At 33.0% G+C, this 23,669-nt stretch overlaps 2 protein-coding genes across 5 annotated transcripts in view; one reads left to right on the top strand and one right to left on the bottom strand.

Moving 5' to 3' along the window:
- The window catches only part of LOC119835424 (USP6 N-terminal-like protein), a 16,433-nt gene extending 5,984 nt beyond the window's left edge, over window positions 1-10,449 (bottom strand). Inside the window, exons 1-5 of one of the 2 annotated variants that reach the window (XM_038360214.1) lie at window positions 10,307-10,449; window positions 7,801-8,629; window positions 7,283-7,518; window positions 6,980-7,041; window positions 1,928-2,117 (exon numbers count right to left, since the gene is read on the bottom strand). In XM_038360214.1, coding sequence (XP_038216142.1) covers window positions 1,928-2,117; window positions 6,980-7,041; window positions 7,283-7,518; window positions 7,801-8,629; window positions 10,307-10,449 — 1,460 coding nt within the window. The remainder of the gene's footprint in view (window positions 1-1,927; window positions 2,118-6,979; window positions 7,042-7,282; window positions 7,519-7,800; window positions 8,630-10,306) is intronic. The other variant, XM_038360215.1, reaches the window with a different exon arrangement.
- Window positions 10,450-12,418: 1,969 nt separating this feature from the next.
- LOC119835431 (probable medium-chain specific acyl-CoA dehydrogenase, mitochondrial) overlaps window positions 12,419-23,669 on the top strand; it is a 14,347-nt gene continuing 3,096 nt past the window's right edge. Inside the window, exons 1-8 of one of the 3 annotated variants that reach the window (XM_038360226.1) lie at window positions 12,419-12,573; window positions 13,088-13,184; window positions 17,028-17,195; window positions 18,448-18,551; window positions 21,095-21,175; window positions 21,887-22,017; window positions 22,808-22,916; window positions 23,453-23,593. In XM_038360226.1, the coding sequence (XP_038216154.1) occupies window positions 12,556-12,573; window positions 13,088-13,184; window positions 17,028-17,195; window positions 18,448-18,551; window positions 21,095-21,175; window positions 21,887-22,017; window positions 22,808-22,916; window positions 23,453-23,593 (849 nt within the window). In that variant the 5' untranslated portion in view covers window positions 12,419-12,555. Of the gene's footprint in view, window positions 12,574-13,087; window positions 13,185-17,027; window positions 17,196-17,418; window positions 17,520-18,447; window positions 18,552-20,066; window positions 20,168-21,094; window positions 21,176-21,886; window positions 22,018-22,807; window positions 22,917-23,452; window positions 23,594-23,669 lie in introns of all 3 variants that reach the window. The other 2 variants (XM_038360228.1, XM_038360227.1) reach the window with 2 other exon arrangements.

The following is a 23,669-nucleotide window of genomic DNA, read 5'->3' as shown; positions in this document are numbered from 1 at the left end:
TATATCTATATCGGTTTAACTTGATTTAATTTGAAAATGAAAATTTCAAATTGTTATAATTTTGTTATAAACAATAGAAAAAAAAAATTTTTTCTCTAGGATCAAAGTTTAATTTTTCAATAAGTTATGATTTTTTAAAGTTGCAGTTATCATCCCCTAGCTTCCAACTACCCTATCTCAGTTAATTTCAATTTTAGGAAAAAAAGTCATAGAAACATTTTTGTGTAAAATTTTACGCTCTACAAATTTTATTTAAAACTTTTTTTTCTAACACTTACGGTTTCGCCAAAATTTCAAAAAAACGACTTGATTTATTTTTTTTCGCCCCTTCTCGGTGGTGAATTTAAAAAAAACTTGCACAGTTCGTTTTTAGATTCCTCAAAGTAAATTATATCAAAAATTCAAGTTTTAATCTCAAATTCGCATTTACCCTACCCATTTTCTTGGACTAATAGGGACAGAGATTGCGACTTTGTTTTATACTATGTAATACACTATATAAATTAGACCATCGCCATTCATGACATCATCCATTCCATAGCCTGTAATACTTTTGGACATTATCTTTTCACAAATGTGAGCATTTCTGTGAATTTGTGCATACTATAAAACGTGAATTAGGTACTCAGTGACAAACCCACACAATAAATATTCTACGTAATAAAGGTCAGTGCGTAACTCGAGCGTACTTATAGGACGGCATAAGTAGTTAATGTTGTAAAGTAGTAAAAGTAGTAATGTTAAAAAAATAAAATAGCAAGTAAGTATTATCCATAAAAGAAATTGTATACAATGATCTTGTTAATATCCCTTGATGTTTATCAAAATGAACGACCACGACAATCGTTTACATAATAAACGGACCTTCTCTCTCCGTTGCAATAATCCATGAATTACAACCATAATCATAAACCGAACCAAGTTAGTTACCTTGAATTAAATACGTAGTAGGAACCGTTACAAGGCCCTCACACAATAGTCGTCAATAACATTAAATAATTTGTATTTTCAAGTTTTGTTTTCACTTCGTGATTAATCGTATGTTATGTGATACAAATAAAAAGAAACGCTACAAAACATCCACCCTCCTAATAGCATCTACTCGTAGTTACTAAATAGGTTATAAGAGTGCTAAAGGGAGTAGGGGAATATACTCATACCGTTTCCCCTCAGCATGTATACAGAAGTACTGTTAATTTAAAAAGTGTAAAGCTGCATTTAGATTCCGACACTTCTGTACCGCATTTTTGGTATCAAAAGAGAACACCTGAACAAAATGTATACGTTATTAAATTATTTCAAACGTAGTTTTGATTTAACATTGTACATAAGTGTCATAGTCTAATGGGAAAATGGCATATCAGGTATTTCACCATCAAGGCGGAGCGGAGCAAAATCATGTAAGAAAGGAATCATACGAAAATTTATATTTTATAATTTTTATATAGACCAACAAATATTCTGTTTTGTTAAATGATCATGGCTATTGGCCTTAATCTGTATTCCGATTCGCTTTATTAAGGCTATAATCTATAAATACTGTACATTTATAGTTGACGATACTGATCACAATTACTATCCATTTGTTATTATATGTGTTATATAATAACAAATGGATAGTAATTGTTATATGTTGTTATATGTATTCATCGGAATTTAGAAAAAAATCCACATGACTCTAGAAGTCATGCTTTCCTCATTTTAAGTCTAGTAACAATAACAGTAACAAAACATTTATTTTCGCGTTATAACAACCCTATTTCGAAGCCCTTATTCATAAACGACAATAATATGAGTAACATTCCAATATTCCATATTCAAAAAATCGAAAACGTTCGAATCGATTTCGAAATTCGAACACATCCATAGACGGCGGCGCTCCGCTCCGCCCGCCAGCTACGTACTAGCACTACAGAAAACATCTCACCCATCTGACCCAGTGCCGTCGTCGCTGATGTTGCTGTGCGTATCGAGCGAGTTGTCCGGCGCGTGCGACCGCCCGCTCGAGAACACGCTCAGGTCGGCCGTGCTCGTGACGCTCGTGTCGGCGAGCGAGCGCCGCGAGCCGAGCGCCGACGCGGAGTCCTCGCAACGCGCGCCCGCTACCCCACTATGTTCTGTGAACATCCGCACCGGGTACAACTACTATATCGGCTATCGGTGCTGCGCTATGGATATATGTCGCGGCGACAACCTCTATGGTGTCCAACTCGAAACTATATGACGATAACTTTAAAACATGTTTAATGCGAAATATTGATGTCTTTGCTCCGTGTTATGTAAAGTATGGTTTGATGATTAAAATAATCCGATATGCAAAATTGGACATATATCCATAATAACACTGTAACAATAAGCATAATGATGATGCAACGTACATGCAAAACATAGATTACTCACCTCGCTTCTTCCGCCACACACACACTTTTAAGCGAAAACTGTGCTGTAAGCGCACATGCAAAAATTTCGTTTTAAATAAAAATCTCTGCTCATAACGTATATATATTTAATTATTAATTATTATTCACTAATGTTGCCGTTTCCGTTTATTTTGCACTTTTCGTTCTCGTTTTTTTATTAAATAACTTGGATAATCGTCGAATTTAATAGAAGGATTTTCGGATGGGGAACCCAGGATAATGTTCATGGAAGCTTGGGAAGTGTGGAGAGGGAGGGCCTCGTCATTTTTACAATCTGCGAACAGACATCAAACTTTAGAGACAGCGCACGTAAAAGATATTCACGTATTTAAGAACTAGCACTTGACTACGACTCCACGAATATTATTGAAAGTTGAGTTAATTTTACACTACACTGTTAAAATATGAATAAAATTGCATATGTAGTATCAATATTTTATTAAAACCTAATTCCAAAAGGTACGTTCAATAACTCTTAAAACTAAAAAAAAAGAATGCATTACAATAAAAGAAAGACGATATTAGGGGTGGGTTTATGTGATACAACTAATGTACTAGGGGAGATTGAGGAGCAGAGATTTTCATACAAAAGAGCTTGCATTAGATTAAAAATGTGCGAGTGGGAAGAAATTGATGCGTATAACATTCAAGAGCCAAGGAGTCCTTGTTAGTAAGAACACGCAGGTTAAATAAATCTTATAACTGTAATTAGTAGAACAGTTGTTAATTATGACATAAACCCACCTCCGTACCGCCCAAACCATGCTAGTGCGTATACAACTATATAGTAATGAATAAACCAGGTGTATGAATGAAGTGAGAACAGAACGGATCAGGGAAGCAACATAAGAATCACATTTGTTGCATATGCCTGCGAATCACGCAAGATTTGTGACCAGACTCTGGCAGTACCGTGACGTCTCGAGGCAGTGCATTCCTGTGTGGGAAAGAGACGGAGCTACGTAGGTCGTTTAGCCGTCTCTTTCCTACACTGGAATTAATGCTATAAGATGTCACGGTAAGCTCCCGCTCGTGAAGCGTATTTTATCACGATCCTTATTGTACATTAAGCCATTAGCTTCACATACTGAGTACGCATCGCATGATCCGCTAATACTGAACAATTAAAATTATTTACATATAATAGATCTACACTTATGCCTATGATTAAGGTTTGTTTGTTATTAACGACTAATGGCTTTCTGAGAATACGTAAATATTTAACTTATATGTAACCTTATATATGTTTTCATTAACATATTTTTTTATTTGTGATAAATATTTAGTATATGTGTCAGTCAATTACTAACGTGATGATATTATTATAATAATTCATATTTTTCTTTTCAATGTTAACCATATCCAAAACAATTAGAAATAAACAATAACATATACAGAGTTAGTTCTCTTTGGATCTTAGAAAAGTCTAAGAAATTGGCAAGATGTAAATGGCTCTTATTTTAAAATTTATTTTATTAAAAAAAAAGAAAGAAAATGTAATAGACAGTAATGATTAAAAATGGACATATAGCACCGATTAGGAAAACGATATAAGTGTGTGCAAACGTTAAATGCTTACTTAATTGTTATTACGAACACATTAAAAATATTTTTGGCAAGCCAGAGCGAGAGTAGAAATGAGATATAATTGGTGACTCATCAAGAATCATTGCGACATAAATCCACCCGTGGAAGTGAAATGGAACTCAGTCTTGAACTAGAAACAATACGGCCATGCATTTATCGCAACTATAACCTGTATATTGGACGAAAACATCCTAATTCAATTACATCTACAAATACTCTCATCATCTAGAACTATTATGTAAAATTACATATATTTTAACAGCGTCTCTAAAAGCCTGCTCGACTAAAGTGCTATGTGTTCAATCAATGACACACACGCTACGCTGTGTATGTTTATCAGGAACAAATCTCAGCATGCCCTATCAATTTTACGATAAACGTTTGAAACTAATATTTAATGGACCCTGCTATACAGATATGTTCGATCATACATGCGGGAAGGGCAAAACAAAAGTAGTATAATATTATGTTTATAAAAAGAAAACTTTCTATTTTTATTCTATGAGTATTAATAAAACTATATGTGTCTAAAATCCCACGATAATTAACCAAAGTACGGTGTTTAATAGACTTTGCAGTAAATCCCCTTAAACTGCGAAATTTTTATAGAATATAAAACGTCTACGTAAAACGTCTTTATATGTGGTAGTCGAGCACGCTTCGGCACGAATTGGGCCAGCTCGCACCGGGGAAGTACCACACCCCCACAGAAGACCGGCGTGAAATAGCATTCTGCTGTGTTTCGTTCGGTGAGTGGGGGAGCCGGAGGCCCATATCCTTTTCCTTCCCCTTCCCAGTCCTTTCCTCTATTCCTCTCGCAAATCCTTTCTTAATCCCTTCCCAATTTAAAGTCGGCAATCCATTTGTAGAGGCGTAAGGTCTGTAATCGACTTTACGTCTCTACAAATGTTCATGGGCGGTGGTAGCGCTTACCATCAGGCGTCCCACCAGCTCCATTGCCGACTGTGACATAAAAAAAAAAAAAAAAAAAAAAACGTCTGTCACAAGAATTTAAAAGAAATGAATATATCATATCGTGTGTATAAAAACGATTAACTACTCGGCAGTTTATACACTAAAAAAAAAAAAATTACTTTACGTTTTAAAAGCGAAGTGGCCTCCCATCTTGACCCCGATAAATGTGAAACCAAGAAATGTGTCAAGCGCTCTTAAGATAATCCAAAATAGAATAAACTTTAAACGTTTACTTCTAATAAAATGAAAATATATACCCCTTTCAACTGTCAATATTCGTCAACAATGATTTAAATGTTAATCACGTGCATGCAAACAAAACCGCAGTATCTAGTAACTTACGAAGTTTTTGATTTAAGGCCTCATTAAAATATAATGAAAAGTTATCAAATATCTAAAACTAATATGAAAGAAATATAGTTTTTAAATATTTCTCATACTACCGCGTTCGTAGTATAACAAAGTTAATACCAATTTTAGCCTAACGTCAAACATATATCAAAATACAATTTCAACATTGTTTATGACGAATGAAGAATAATAATTAACAGTAACCGCTGTGCGATAATGCTATATTGATAACCAACTATTTTCATATAGACGATTTTCATACAACAATCGTAAACAAATATATGAATTAATTTGTACTTTTCGGTCGATCATATACGAATCGATCTAACAATGCTGTTAATACATGGATGAGGTTAATATAATTAAGAAATTGCACTAAAACACTGCACATACCTTTAAACCTACAATAAAATTAATAAATAACAATTTAAACCATGCATAATGATTACTCTAAAACCAACGTATGTTTCGCACGCATAATTCGCACTACTTAATAACTACAAAACAAAAAAAAAAATTAAAAAGCATTCGTCCGCCTGTGATGACACATTTTATATTAGAACTAAATAAATTCGTGACTTAAACGTCGGTTATGTATCAACTAACCGCTGGTTAACGTATATCTAGACTCCAGTTGCTAATCGTTGCATCATTTTTGTACGTTTAATCGAAAATAATGAATAATAATTATGTAAGCCATGTTTTTTAAATCTGAGTTTTACAGTGACTAAACGGCAGTTTATGAATTGAAAATATTTGATATCAATAAAATATCAAAGCTCCCTGTAGATTAAGCATTAACAAGCATAAATAATGAATTATGAGATTCACAGTAAATGCTTTATAAAACAAAATGTGTAACTATATACACAAACCCAGCGCATTTTTATCGTTAATAATAAATGTATAATGTATGTATGCAAATGTACTATATCATAATATATGTATATTGCTAATAGATTATTCTATATATTTCTTTAAATAGATTACGTTATCGTATATTTCATGTATCTATATCATTGTTTCTTTCAATACTAGAATCCTATATATTGCACCAATATACTTCTTTAATATTTTCCAAACATGACCAATTCTTTTTTCTATGAATAATAATATGTACCTATATATTTTTTAAAAACTACATTTATTACATTAAATTTCGTTTCAATTTAGGGTTTTCAGGATAAACTATTAAGGATATTAACCTACCTTCATACATTACAACATAACTCTTTTGATATTAAAACCCACCGACTTGGCAAAGGTGCAATAATGCATACAAAATCCTTCCTCTTTAATCACTCTATCTTTAAAAAACCCCCATCAAAATCCGTTGTGTCGGTTTAAGATCCAAGCGTACATAAAGGCAGACGGCGGAAAGCGATTTGGTTTCATAGTATATAGTGATAATATCTATAAGCGACCTTGACCTCTCTATGTAAAATATATGATTACCTAGTTAAACTATCAGGCAATACAGTCTAGACCTTAGTTGTAAAATACAAAAATTATCTAGCTAAACTATCAGGCAGTAAAATCAAACGTGTCACCACAGTGCGGACTGGTTCACAGGTGTGTGAACCGATCAGAGCCTAAGCTTTCATCGGAGGTGGTCCTCGATGTGGGCGGTGACGTATCCAAATTACCTGACACCGTGTCGCTCTGCGATACGCGAAGCTCCTGCAGATCTATGGCCGCCTTTTCGCGCCTGAAATGTGAATATTTGGGAATTAATATAAAAAATATATCATGTGAAACGTGATTATGGAATGCTAAAGTACACTTAAATTTTATATTTTACAATCATAAATGGTGTTATGTGTGCGAATTGTTACAGAATTTTGTCTATAGTCAAGTTTAATTATGACTTATACTTGTATCATAGAAATCATCATACAAGTAGTTTTTTGCACCATGTGTTAATGAGCCATACAACTATATTACACTACCTTAAAATCACTGTAGCTCTAGCTTGTTTTTCAGCATCTGAGAAGTTCTCAGCCCTCTGGCCAATCTTGGACTTCTTATCTGGTTCCACGAACATTCCTAACTGTCTCTTAGGCAACTCCACTGGGGGTGGAGGCCCAGGATAATCGAGCTTTGCCCGTTTCAACTCATCCATCGATCTCTCTAGGTTGTATATAACGACGTCGTCCTCGTAACCAAAATCCTTATGCAATTTAACCTGAAACAATTTGAAAGTTACATGCCATAGTCACACATCATTTAATTAAAAAAAAATTGGAATTAGTTTTCAAGAATAATCTATAATAGGCTGTTTAAAATTTATCAAACTACAATCTTTTAACATTAGTCAATGTATATAAAAGCAAATTCAAAAGATTAAAAACACTTTGATAGCAAACTATGGACAGATTCGTTAACATTTAGAGGAAGTAGTGTCAAATGTGAATACATATGTACTTGTTATATGTATTTAGATTTCAATGGTTATATTAAAACTAACCTGGATATAATTAACAATAAGATCCATATCATTCAACTTCATTATGGCTTTTTTATGGAGTTTAAGAATAGTATATGCCATTGCTGTTATTACACGCTCTCCATCTAGTAAATATATATCCCATACTCGCAAACAAAGACTGAATGGAACACGTTCAACAAAACATACAAAATACCATTTGAGAGAGTACAATATGGCATCTAGGCCATACTTGTCAAAATGAAACTTGAGCTTAGGCATGAACTTTGTGAGTATTTTATCGTGATGCTCAAGGAACCTTGTTAATTTTGGGAATCCTTCAATATACAGCCCGTGCATGGCATATTTCTTATCAGAGAGTAATATCGCTAAAGCCCAAAACGCATCCTCTTCGTCCATATACATGAGCAGAACCCCGGCTAAGCCCGACATGCCTTGGCAATAACCTACTTCAGAATTGTACATGCTGTAAGCACACAAAACATTGAACAGTGAACATTGCTTCTCTGAATATCTCTCGCGGTAAAATTGGTGTTCACGAAACTGCCTATTTACATCTGAATCTATCTGTCTGACATCTGTCGACCATGTCTTCGCCAATTTCAACATCTCTTGGTATTTCCCGAGATTCTCAGACTTTATTCGGTTAACATCTAACAGTTTGCACCATATCTTAATCCTTAATGAATTTGGAATGCCTTTATAAATTCTTCTATGTAGCTTTTCTTTTGTTGTGGGAGAGTCCCATGAGCCGAGCATCTTGACCCATTTTTTTTCTCTCTCAACTTCAACGTTGATCTTTTGCGGCGCCGTTTTCTGCGGCAGCCGCTCATCGTGGATAAACCCATACCTGAAGATAAATCACAAATCTAATAAAAGACATTTATGTGAGTGAAGCATTTTCTGTAAATTAATCAAAAAACACGAAAATTATACAGTTTTATTTTTATCAACATGCATATTTTTTTACTTAACATTACCCAACTAATTACTAACCAAATAAGCAATAGCAAATATTTTGACAGGTTCTAACCAGTTGAAATCGCCAGATATATGCTTTTGTCGCTAAATTAACACATTCGCAGAGGGCCATATACACATTTTTTGATAACACTATGTACATGCCAAGCGTAATCTCAAATAAAAACACACAGCAAACAAACTGGTGTAATCATTTGCTAATTGGCATTTCATTTCTCAATCAGTGAAACAGAAATTTATTTTAGTGATGCCAATCAAAATTTCCTCATGTAATAAATTGTCATATTCTCTTACTAGAAGTATTATAACAACCATCAAAATGATGGTAAGTCTTTGTTTGTCAACAAATTTCAATTGTAATAGATTTACTTTATAACTATAGTGTCTATAAAAGAAGTTGTGAAAATTGACTGACATGACCTATAAGTCAGGAATGGTACTGAGTAGCTATTTCGTCTTTCTCATACTGATCTGGATGTAATTTAAGGCTTTGCCTGGACATAATTCTCACTTTGCAACATAGTTAGTAAATATATACAGTATAAAAAAGAGAGAATAAAAATAGATATTCCATTGCAATAATATAAACAATACACTTGGTAGAGGATAGATAATAATTAAAAATATTAATTTAAATTAAAAAAATATATATTATTAATTCTAAAGGCTATAATCAATATTTTCAATTAGTTCATCTTGAATTTAGAGAATCTGTGTACCGGATTTGTTTATGTCACCATTTTGAAAAAAATTAAAATACTATTATAATTGAAAAAAAAAAATACCTAGGAATTATAAGTTACAAATTCCTGACCTAAATAGAAAATAACAACCATTCTTGCATTTGCCATAAATATAGATAAAATATATAATGCCGCATATAACTTCAATCAATGATAGAACTTTTTTTTTTGTTATCACAAAAAGAGACAACTAAGCCCTTATTTTACATATTTATTAAAATTGCAAATGTTGAAAGTGAGCAAAAATCCATGACACATCTGTGCTATGAAAGCCACTTTCTCTTTAAATATACCAAAACAAGTTTTTCTACTTAACATGCATTGATCATACACATGTTTCACAAGGCAGTGGTTCTTTACAAGAACTATATAATGTGTGTTTCATATTTTAAAAACAATTTAATTGAATATAAATATTATTAATGTGAACCAATTTAAATAATTAATACAGGAGCAACCGTTCAAAATAAAATTTTGGTAGTGTGACCATGAATTAATTATTTCTATCAGTTAACCAGAGTTCATCTTTAAAATACATTTCACAAATAGGTGATGAAAAGTTGAATCACTTCAATTGATACAAAATTCGCAAGTTCAATTTTTTGACACTTCAATTGATACAAAATTCGCAAGTTCAATATTTTCATGTACTACTCTATTCTTCTCTTTAAACCTACTTCTTTGTAAACAAGGATCTTGAACAACGATTAAAGCAAATTCTGTTTTACTCATACAAGCAATACATGTCACCTGATTAGCATAAAATAAAATGTATATTTAATTGCAGCTACAATATATTTTACCTATCAGTTTTGTGGTAGTCTTCAAACTCTGGGTCCTCCCACGGGTCTATTTGACCGACGAGATTCTCTCTGCCCCTTTCGTATCTTTGGAAGATACGCTCCCGCTCCTCGGAAGCCCGTGCTAGAAGAGCCTCCTCATTCATAACACAGTTTGTTTTTGCAGTTGTGCCACATACCGACCAACATCTACACGATTACTGATGTTTAAATGCCCCGCAAACGAACAATTCGCATTTCTTCACTATCAAATCCAAAATACTGACACACATAACTACATTGTAATTCGGACCACCAACAAAATATACTGTTCTGAACGCCCATTTATTTAATCATGTCGCTAGATAAATTAGAGGGTCACAAGTCGTATTAAATTTTATACGACGAGGATATTACAACATGGTTTTAAAATACAGTTCTTGAATTCGCGAACAACGGTCTAATTGTTGTTAGGGCCAATGAAACGTTTCCTGAATTTTAGATTCAGACTTCAATGTATGTAGGTATCACTCAAAGCCGCCATCAACGACTACAAACTATGGAATGACAGAATCACTAAGGTTTGTTATTTATTCCATTTTAAAATACCTAGAAGTACTTAGCAACTCCGCTTTTCTTAGTAGGTATCGAATTAAATATTCAAGTACCATGTTATATATAAAATATAAAATTTATTAGCATGTGATCAGTTAAATAAAATAATAATTTTATAAACGTGAAATACCTTTCCTAGCTCTTTTGCGCTTATACTGAGTTTACACTAATATTCTTAATTTAGTCGTCACTGATTTCATACCAGGAAGGCGAAATACAAACCAGCTAGCTAGCAACCTAAATACAGAAATTAGGATGATTTCTGGCTGAATTGCATTTAGTTACATAAAAATTAATTTATTTAAATACTTATACTAGTTGATTTCTATAAATAGCCTTAAATTTGTTAGGGATAAATTTACAGCACCGGTTAGAATAATAAGGAATTGAAATTTTAATCTTTTAACGAATATTTCGTTACGACAGTCTTTCTTTTCCAAACTTTCTGTTGCACTTTACTTTCTCGTATTTTGCTTGTGAATAAACAGAAATTTATTAAGTAAAACGATCTCGAATCCATATGTAGATAATTTCTGAATCCATTGAAAGATTTGAAGGTCTCCCGTGACCTTAGGGTATACAATATAAGCCATAATATAAGCAAACTATAGAACGCGGGTGTCACCTCTTCCCTTTGTGTGAATCGTAATCAGATTTGTTGTAGATACTTATCTGTGGAAAGAAACTTTGATAGTGACGATCTATTCAAGACAGGAAAATATCGATAGTTGGAGTTATGACATTTACGTAACGCATTGATTTTCTAGTTTCATAATAATTGTAACAAATAATTTAAAAATGTTTATTGAAAAAAAAGACTGTTTTTATTTAAAATTTGCCGTTTCGTTGTCATAACATTACATCTCTTACGTATTAGTTACTTTATTCTTATATCTACATGTTTTTGCACCACAGCACGTACATTTGATACCAAATTATTTCTGTATAGCGGTTGCTGAAGAATGTGTTATATCGTTAACGGCTTTAAGAACATAATTTACAAAATAACGCTATATATTATTATTTGTACCGATAAAATACTACTTTACAGGGTCCTAGTTGATCTTTGAGTTCATATTTAGTGTTGTACGCTCTAAAGCTTGCTTATTTATACTCTAAGCTCGTGACTGTCATCGTATGGTCATCGTTCATTAATCACTCTACAGTCCACAAGTCCACGTATATAAGTTACTCTGTGGTATGCTAAAATTACAATGTTTCAAATATGTAGGTACATACTTTGCGTTTGAAGTGTTCAATCTTAGCCGTGATTTTCCTCAGCACAGAACAAGAAATCAACAGTAGTCATTGAAATAAAATACGAATCTTGATCTACATATTATCACTGCATATAGCAGAATCCGTCACCGTTGAGATTGGGAATGTCAAAGACAAGAAGAAGAAGAAGAAGTAGGTACATAGTAAAATTTCTGTTTTTACGTCGCTATTACGTATTTATTATATTACTTACTCTGTGGTCAGACCAAAGATGAAATTTACATTTGACATTTCACTGTAACAAGTTGTACTTGTTAGTCTGTGACAGTTCTGTGTTAAACTTTCACGTTGTTAGACGTGTACATACACACAAATAATTCATCGATACAAAGTCCAACGTACTGTCTGCAAACATTGTTATATAAATTTATTTTATCAAGATGAATCCTATAACCCAGGTAAGTTTTGAGATCTTACAAATTCCCTACGAATACAGATAACTTTAGCAACATACTTTTTTCAAAAGTTTAAATATTTCTCATCAATCATCAATATAACTAATGCAACAATTTTTTTAAGTTCTTATAACGTATAAATACGTACAATACGTTTTAATTATCACTTCGTTTTACTTATATCTTGTTACGGTTAATTTTGATTGCAAAAGTCCAAAGTTCAATTTGCGATTTCCATATACTTATCGAAGTTTGATCGAACACTTACAATAAGTATCATGAACGTATTAAATGCAAAAGTTAACTATTTAAACAAACTAAGTAAACAAGGCCAGTGTCATCCTCTTATTTTATTGTTTATTTTTTTTTATTTATCTTGCAGTAGAATATTTTCAATCTCTCCCTAAAATTTGCTTAATCATCAAATGTATAAATAATTCACGTTTTTCTCACATTAACATACGAAAGTAAATGAATATTCAGTAACCCATTGGTGTCTTTTTTATTTTTATTACAGGTTGTCCGGGCAAGTAGGCCCATCTACCGTAAGCTATCAACCACAGTACCAAATGGAGCTGCTGCAAAGCCTATTCCAACTTCTGGCATGTGCTTTGGTAAGTTATTGATGATTTCAAAAGTATAATCATTCCTACTAATATTATAAATGCAAAAGGATGTGTGTGTGTTTGTTGCTCTTTTATGCAAAAATTACTGAAGCGATTGCTATAAAATTTGGTACGTAGACAGCTGAACAATTGGAATAACATATAGGCAACTTTTTATTCCCATATTCCTTTGGAGTACGGACTTAAGCAGGTGAAACCACAGGGCGCAGCTAGTTTATACATATACATTTTTTTATATAATATGAAAACTTTTTTGTAAATTAATTGTTATCATCCTCATGTGCTTATTATGTCACTCAAAATTATCTAAATTACATAGCTTTGTATATCTACCATATTTTGTTTTAATGCTTACAGTATCCTGTTATTCACATGAATATGTAAAAAAACTTTTCCATTGTTTTATGGTTTTATTTTATCATCATATCATTCTTATGATAGTTAAAACTTAATTAATACAATGTATGTAACTAACGGACAAAGTATTTTATAAGATAATCGGAAAAGCAGCAGACTGTTGTAGTTGTTTTCGAACAAATTTAAATAAAATATAAGGAATGTGTTGTGTTTGAGGTTAATATACATGTGTATTAATTCCTTTTTAATGAAAAAGACCTAAAATGCATGAGCGAAAATTTACACATTGCGAAGATTTTTTTTTACTAGATTTAGAACATACTTAAAACCAGTACTTTCGTATCAGTAATTAATTTGGATATACAGTTGCTATTATTATTTATTATTAACATCCTACCAAAAGATGTCATAACAAAAACTCATTTGCTAGTTATATAACTTGCTTGAACAGCTATTAAGTTATAAGCCTCTTTTATAAATAGTGTGTAGAAGTTGCACAACAATTACCATTCACTTTCAATGCTTGTGTTTTTTTTAATTGTTCAATTCATTATTTTATTTTTATTTAATGGAAATTTTGCTCTGCGCAATTCTGCCAGTGGTGTAAGTATCATATGAAATCTCACATCAACCAACAAAGAAGCCGACTGCTAACTTTCCATAGTGCTAGAAAAGTAACAAGACTACTGTTCCCACCGTTTTTAAATTTATGGGCGCCATTTTGTAAATTTATATAGCCCATATCACTGTCATACAACAACACCTCATAATATGTTAAAAATCGTTATACATCCTACAGTTTTGGCTGTAGGGCGTGCTAATGAAATGTACATACATATTTACATAAATATACTACATACATAAAAGAAAAACATTAGCTATGATATACATAGCTCAAAAATTATTTTGTAGACAATATTACATATCACAAAATTATTAAAATCTATATGAAGAATAAAATCTCTGAATTCTCATTTGTGTCTGGCCAACACTAATTTTCTTAATTAACTTTCATTTGTAGCATACTGCATAATATTACAATAATTAGTTTGGATTAGATAGTCTTCTAATTTAAGTGGTAAACTGTATTGTACTTAAATGTTTTAAAATTTATTTCATCACATTTTTACAAGGTATTATTAACATGAAATATTTTCATGTGTAAGTTAGCCTCATGTTAGCTGTTGCGAATGGATGTGCCTAAAACACATATGTATATAATGCCAAAAATTGTCAAGGGAATAATATTATATATTATTAATATTTATTTGAACATGAAATTTTAAAAAGATATGCTATAACTGTTATCATAGTCAAAACAAAACTGTTATTTATAAAAAATAATGTTCATTTTTCTATTATTTCTTTGCAATATTTTGTTCTCGTTTTATTTTAATTTTGCTTTTCAAAACAATTGAAAATGGAAAATGAGTAAACTGAATGGAGTTCATGGTATCATGCTTGTGCATTCTTTTTTTTTAATTGCATATACAAATTTGCTAGAGTAAAATTATTTTTCTTCTCTTAACAAATGGTTCCACCCAATAAATAAGGATTCCGTCTATTAGAGCAATACAAGAATTAACAATCTGGATAGTTTCACTATGCTTGTGCTGAACGTTATGTCAATCTTTAATTTTGTCACTGTATACTATGGATACTAATAAGTCCGCTTTAATAATAATTGAGGAGAATGAAGTGAACCTCCACCACCCAATCCCAAAATCAATAATATTGAATTTGTGGTAAGTATTGGTATACATAGCATTACATGAACCAGCAATTAACTCTTTGGTATCCGTCAAGGTGTCATATCATAAGCACAGATTATAAAAAGTCTGCCGTAAAGTTTAAAAAAGTGAATGAATGAACCTTTCAGCATGCATACCTACATTACAGGCTAATCCCCTCCTATAACAAATTGCCCAACCCACAAACACAAAATTCGGTCCAAAGGTTCATTTTAGTACTTCTGAGATAGCTATTTATTTGTGATAACAGCAGTAATTGAAAAGATATATTAATATTTATCTATAGAGTGGGGTTACTTTATTTTTATATTTTATCATATCGGTATTATAAAATTACTATTACTTTGATAATATTAAACGTTGTCGTGTTTTGTAATAGCTATTTTATTTACCTATATATTTTGTATTTATATTACTATGTTCAACGAAAATACTATTGTATCACATATGATAACAGACCTGTTTTTGATAAACAAGATATGAATGGCACAGGTTGTTCACCTTTTTTGGAAGTAGGTATACAACCTATGGAAATAAGTAAATGTCAATTGAAAAGATGGAAACTTGTTGTAAATACATTTGTACAAATTTTATTACAAATATCAGTAGTAAATGAATTGTAAACAATCGAGGTCAGTATCCTACAAGAGCAAGAAGTTATGTAAATTTTTTTCCAATTACTAAAGTAGTGACAAAAAATGAATTTTAAGTTGCAATCAAAGGCTCAATAGTCTAACCTTTACAGATAAATATTGCATTGAAATTAATGCTCACCGTTAAGACATTATACCACTGAGGTTTTCAAAGAAGTAATTTGCTTGGTATGAGCTAATTATGTTTGTATCCGTCCTCCAAGCATGGAATAAACGTATAGAACGATCCCCCATAACCCTAATCAAAAATGCTAATACTAGTGTACCCGTTTCTCATATCTACAATAATTTGAACAATAAAAATAACGTAAAAAAGGTCAGTAGGTTCGCCAAAAACTTATTCTGCTTTACTCTTTTACATTCTTATTATAAAACTTTTACCTTGAAGTAATAATATAGAGATGGCCAGGCACACAGGAACAAAATTGATTTGAATTGTATCTGTATAAGATTTATAAGATTTATTTATTAATAATACACAATTTGTCTGGCATAATAAATCCAAGTGCGTTGTTATTCTTATTTTCTCTGATGAAAATGTGTGTCCCGATATACAAAGTTGTACTGTACGTTTAAGAGTAGTATTTTGACAGGAGATTGACGCCCATTCTGCTCAGAATCTGCTTTCTGAAATTCTTTCACTTACACAGAAGTCAGGGTCAAAATGTTTGCGTTATTGCTTTATATATATATTACTAGGTTATGCCTGCGAATTTCGCACGCGTAATTCAAAAACCTTCCTCTTGAAAAACTCTTATTTATAAAAAAAAAAAACATAAAAATCCGTAGGGTAGTTTTAAAGATTTAAGCATATATTATAGGGACATAGACAGAGACTTTGCTTTATACTATGTAGTGATATTGCCTTTTCTGTTCTAGTCCAAGACCACTTGTACGAGTATGTAGGATACTATCGTTGTAGATATTTAATGACAGCATATTTCTTGATTATAAGATGAAACGCCTTCTCGTCTGCGTGCCACACAAAGTACCTATTATTTTTCGTAATCCGTGCTCCAATATCTGCGATTATATACATTAAACTCTGTACAACTGGATCATCTTTTCAGAATTGAACGATGAGCAAAAAGCCCTGCAGGACTTGGCGCGCAAGTTCACGAGGGAAGAGATCATACCTGTCGCCGCGCAATACGACAAGAGTGGGGAGTACCCTTGGCCCATTGTAAAGAAGGCGTGGGAGGTCGGCCTAATGAACGGCCATGTTCCTGAACATTGCGGTAATGCTATTGTTAATGTTGATTCTCGAACGATCTAGAAGTCTTTAGTTAGGCTACGACATATCAATTTAAAAACAATTATCATTCCTTATGGAAATCTTGTGTAATAATGTATTAAGGAAAAATAATTAACAAGGTAGTTTTCAAGTTAATTAAACTATCAAGTGCTTGTTAGTTATTTCGTTCCTTTTGAATAGAAAGAAGTCTAGATAATAATTTGCAGGGGGATTAGAGCTAGGTGTTTTTGACGTTTGTCTGGTTACCGAAGAAATGGCGTACGGATGTGCGGGCATAAAAGCCTCGTTACTTACGTCCAATATAGGTGTAAGTCATTAAATTCGTAGCACAATTAATCTCTTATCCAATCATGTCCAAGGAAAGTAAACTGATTAAAATCCACCTAAAAGCGACGGAGAATACTTTGTCATAGAAATACTGAACGACTATTGGTGGTTACTACATTCTTTGCACATATTTGGTAATAATCCCTTTTTGTTTTCATGGAGCATCCGTAAATTTAATTCCTTTAATTTTAATACTAACTAGGAAAAGCTGTTACATCGTGCGTCTATTCCTTGATTCCAACCCCAACATGTATCAGACGCCTTGTATATCTTCAACTAACAGTCGTGAAACAGGCATAGAGTCGTTTATATAATCATGAGTATCGATTACAGGCGGATTAGGTTTAGGCGTTCTGGAGAGTTGTATGGTTTGCGAAGAAGTAGCTTTCGGCTGTTCAGGAATTATGGCTGCCATATATATCACCGAAGTTGGAGTGAGCCTAACTGCTCTTACGTTTGACGAGTGAGGCTGGAGTGGCATGCGGTTTTCATTTTAGTATAGCCATATCATCAGCAATATTTTATTACACTCATTAACCCGTGAAAGTATTTCTTACGAATTGAGACGGAGACTTTTCTAGAACGTTAGGTTTGTTTAAAGTCTTTTCTTCTTCACGTCGGGACGTTGAGAATTGCAAAGTCGCTTAGTTTGGTTTAAACTTTGAAATAATTAAAAGCAACAATAAAATAGACTCGGATTATATTATGCTATTGTCCACGTTTTCTTTAATAACATGAGTGGATATGCTAGAAATATTCCGAATGTTACTTTATTTTTCATTTATTTTTTAAATTTTTATTTACAACATACCATACCATTAAGTGAAGCTCCTCAACATGTGAGCCATATAAATCAAAACGCACCCAAACAAATCAGCGGTTGGTATAAAAGTTAGCAAAAATTTCAGGGGGCCTGGGAAATTTTGGTGTTTTCGACGAGTGTATCATCGGTGAGGAATTAGCGTTTGGTTGTACTGGCATTGTAACAGCGGTCGGGGGAACGGGACTAGGAGTGAGTTGTATTTAACGACGTTATACCTACCGTGTATGGTAAAACTATGAAACTTGTGATGTCCAATCTGGTGCAGTATGTCAATGTATATTAACATTACATATCACTGATAACGTTGCTTGCTTTACTAGTGTCGTATCTTGTTGAGGAACAGCATTAATTCTGGGACAATAAGAGGTATATTAATGTACTAAAATGAATAGAGACGAGGAGGAGAAATTTAATGGGAGCCCTAGTACTTGTCGTGTTCCTTCGTTAATAGAAGTAAATTTTCTTGTATATTTAAACAATGAGCAGTAATTATAACGTAAATCACATCAAGTTTATGCTATTATATCCAATGGAATGAGGCTATGACTTCTTTTACACACTAATGTTACTCAGTATTCTTGAATAAGTACTTGTTCAGTGTTATTCTATTTATACATATATACTGCTAGATTTTTTTAAACTAGATCTTTATTTTTAATTGAAAAACATCTTAATCGACATCTTAATTGATATCAATTTCCTTTGCTTAAATTTATATAGGTACTTGTACCAGATTTAGAATTAAAATAAAATTTTCTATTGTAGAAAAAAACGTAATTAATTAAAATAATAATGAACAATAATACGATAAAAATAATTATATTTGAGTAAAAAAAAGCCTTGAGTAAAATAATTATATTTCCCACTTAAATATAATAATGTATTTGTCAATCGCAGCAATAACACGAAACAAAACATAATACGAAAATATTTTTTAAAATCACTGTTAAAAGTCTTATACACATAACGTTTATATCAAGCAAACTATCTTATACTTATTCGCTTATCTTATTTATCGGTACTTCTCACGAATGCATTATGAAAAAAGAGAATTGGTACTTACTGTAAATAAAAACATGTTTTATAATATTTTTCTAAGCTTGATTATAGGTTAAACAGTAATGTCGTGACTAAATTAATTAGAATGGCAATGTGATGTTTCTGTTTTCTACAGCTGATTAAGTAGTATCGGTTTTCAGCTAAATTAAATTTAAAATCGATATCTAAATATGTTCTAAAGTTTGAGATACTAAAATGCGTCTATTTTAATTTAAGTTATTTTTTCTTCCAAAAATATGTCTATATACGTCTGACGTTTACATCACTATGAGTTAAATTTAATTGGTAACAGTCTGAAAATGAAATGCCAACTGATTGCTAAAAAAGGGATACCCATCAAGCATCGGAGGATGAGTATTCAATAAGGTATTAGGGAGGGGTTACACAAAACAGAATTTACTTTATTATTAGAAACTTAAGATTGCTGTAACGATGGCCCGCTAGGGTGAGGAAAACTGGCGCAGTGTCTAGCTGAAACCTTTGAAATTGTATTGTATTTTTCATGTGTTTTATGAGCACCACAGTATTCCTACGTCCATTCGCCTTGTTAATTGGAGTCGAATGGAGTGAGACCCGAGACTGCAATATTGTCATAGCATTCATACATACACATGACATGGCTTCACAACTCCCTAACTTCCACAGGTGGCTTAAACATGGGAGTCTTTGAAGGGTGTTTGGTTGGGGAAGAGTTAGCGTTCGGGTGTACTGGTATTATGACCGCGATGGAGGCCAGTGGTCTTGGTGTGAGTTACCCATACGGATTGTTAACTAATGGAATGCATGGTGAACCTTAATTTTACTAACTGATTGAATAATATTTTGCAACAGATTGGCGCACGCTAAGTCACAAAAAGTTGTCCAGTAAAATATTCAATTTAAACACGATAAATTTCAGTGATTGCTGGGTAAATAATAGTGTAATGTTGTTGTGAGAAACACATTTAGTTAAAACGTTTCTGCTTTAACTGTTAAGTCATTGTGATGATTGCAGCTTGTGTCCAAGAGTAGAGCTCCATGAGGACTGGGGATTTGTGATGGTTTATCCTGCTTCCATGGGATGCATGGCATGCTACTGGTGATGGTATATGGCACGTGATTCCTTAAATACGTCTATGTATGTCCTATTCACTGTTATTAGAATGATTGAATGTATATTCGAGAAATTTCAAGATGTAGGTCGTTACAAATATAAACAACAAAAGACTGTGAAATAAAGATTCTTAATGGCTAAAGTCGATTTTGTAAAGAGATTAAATAAGCTTCTTTAAGGAATTACGTAATGTATATTACTCGTTGTATAATTTGAGAAAGACTAGTTTCGCTTCAATCAGTGCAGTAATCTTCCTTTTAAATGGAAAAAATATGAGTAAAGAATAATGTTTCCAACTGTTTATTCGTCGACATATGACGTAATGTTATGTCTTTCTTAAATATTATTACGTATGTTATTTAATTTACGTATGTTGTTAATTGTACTTACGTACTAATTTTATAGTAATACAATGTAGCTTTATTTTTTGTAAATGAAATTTTTTATATTTATGTATTGGACACTAGTTCTTTGTTTTTTTTTAATCATGTAGTTATAGTAAATGATGCATGCAATTGTTAAGAGATTATTTATCAAATAAGAAAGGGAATTTGAGCTAAAACAAATAAATAATTTTCAGCAAACACCCGTTATTATTGCTGGTAATAAGGAACAGCAGAAGAAATACCTCGGAAGGTTGATTGAAGAACCACTTGTAGCTGTAAGTAATATTTCAAATTCATGTAATTGGTCATGTAAAAATCGTGCTCTTAAATTTTTATTTTATGTCTGAACATTTTATTTTTTCATCATATGTTCAACGACTTTTCTCCGATTTTTAAAAGGTATCATTGCATGGTGATGCATTTGATTGTTTCATTTGTCTCTTTCTCATCTTTTAGATAAGTTCGTAAGAATGTGAATATTGTCACACTACAAAAATACTGAACTGGTTTTAAAATATCGAACTAACTCCAACTACTAGAAAAGGATACGTTTTCCAATATTCTGGAGAGTTTCCGTGACGTCCTAAAGCAGTGCTAATTCCAGGATGGAAAAATGAGAGAGCTATATCACTAGTCGTCTAGCAGAATTTACCCACACTGTCTATTTCTCACCAGTCGTAAGTTAGTCGGAAATATCAAATGATATCCGGTTGTACTTTATGAATATAATATATTTCCTTTTCCCCACCCATCCCAGTCCATTCCGTTTTTCCAGTCGTCAATCCTTTCCTTCTCCCTTACCCTTATCTTACCCCTTAAAGCAGGCTACCCTTTACGCTGCGCATCCGCAGCACTACCTCTGCAAATGTTCATGAGCGTCGGTGATCGCTTACCATCAGGCGAACCACCAGGCGACTCAGTTGCCTACTATAACATAAAAAAATAAAAATGTTTGGATATTTCTTAATGAACTATTTTATAAACAGGCGTACTGCGTGACAGAGCCCGGTGCAGGTTCTGATGTAGCCGGCGTTAAGACCAAAGCTGAGAAAAAGGGTGACGAATGGATTCTGAATGGGCAAAAGATGTGGATCACCAACGGAGGGGTTGCTAACTGGTAGGAGAAACGAGACTTTTAGGTTTGGTAATGATAAGAGAAATCAATTGATGGAAGTTTAGTATGTGGTAGTCGAGCACGCTTCGGCACGAATTGGGCCAGCTCGCACCGGGGAAGTACCACACCCCCACAGAAGACCGGCGTGAAATAGCATTCTGCTGTGTTTCGTTCGGTGAGTGGGGGAGCCGGAGGCCCATATCCTTTTCCTTCCCCTTCCCAGTCCTTTCCTTTATTCCTCTCGCCAATCCTTTCTTAATCCCTTCCCAATTTAAAGTCGGAAATCCATTTGTAGAGGCGTAAGGTCTGTAATCGACTTTACGCCTCTACAAATGTTCATGGGCGGTGGTAGCGCTTACCATCAGGCGTCCCACCAGCTCCATTGCCGACTGTGACATAAAAAAAAAAGTAAATTCTGACATTAGCTTATTGATTTAGCACTGTAATATATACCTTAATACATATAAATTGCGTGACACGCTGTTTGTCCGCGATGGACTCACACTATATCCAGATTTATCCTACTTAAAAGATGGTATAGTTTATATTATTTCAATTACGATAAAAAACTGTCCGGGCACAGCTGGGGCGAATAGTTAGATTGTCTGGAAATTTACTAATTTTTTTATTATGTTACATAGAGCCATAAGAAAATAATCTCCCAAACATTCTCTTCTTGTCCCATTTATCATACTTACTACTAATATTTAATTTTACTAATTTTTGTTGAAGAAATGTATATATGTATCTAATGATTTACATATTAATCTAATTACTAATTCTATTGTTAAAGGTACTTCGTATTGGCTAGAACCAACCCAGATCCCAAATGCCCGGCTAGCAAGGCCTTTACTGGTTTCATCGTGGAGAGGGAGTGGGCTGGAGTGAACCCGGGGCGTAAGGTAAGTTATATAACAAGAGATATTAATTACGCCCCCTGAACATATACAGGTTAAACCCTCTTTATATTATGACCCATTATGTTCTCTTTAGTTTATTTGATTGTTATCTTGATTATTAGCATGTTTTCTAAAATCAAAAAATCATCAAAGGTTTGGATGTGTGTCCGTCAATCACGCTGAAACACGCGGATATTGATGAAATTTCGTATACAGACAGAGTATATGAGCTGACTTGAAGGTATACTTTTTATCCCGATTAAGTGCTGCTCCCTTAGGATTAAATAGGAATCTTGACACCCTAGCGGAGCTGGGACGTCTCATACAAATTTGTAATGTGAAATGTAAATGTAATCTATACCATTTTGGAAATATTCTTACATAAATGTTTTTACTGCTCCACTGAGGTTAGCATACAACAGGGAAAATAGTTTTGCGTACAAGTGGGAGGGGGCGGCTTCCAAAGTGCGTGTCGATTATTATGATGATGACTATATTAGTATATTTATTGTTTTTGTGTTTGTTTTGTCATTGATCAGGAACAAAACATGGGCCAGCGTGCTTCTGACACTCGCGGCATCACATTCGAGGACGTGCGCGTCCCCAAAGAGAACGTGCTCATTGGCGAGGGGGCTGGTTTCAAGATCGCTATGGGTGCTTTCGATAAGACACGCCCACCGGTATATACCTAGTCTTGCCATAAATATTGTAATAAAGAAAAAAGAAAATTGTTAACTGCAAATAACATTTATTACT

This window comes from Zerene cesonia, chromosome Z (genome assembly GCF_012273895.1).
Source record: "Zerene cesonia ecotype Mississippi chromosome Z, Zerene_cesonia_1.1, whole genome shotgun sequence".
Classification (NCBI taxonomy): domain Eukaryota; kingdom Metazoa; phylum Arthropoda; class Insecta; order Lepidoptera; family Pieridae; genus Zerene; species Zerene cesonia.
This window is presented reverse-complemented; position numbering and strand designations above follow the sequence as displayed.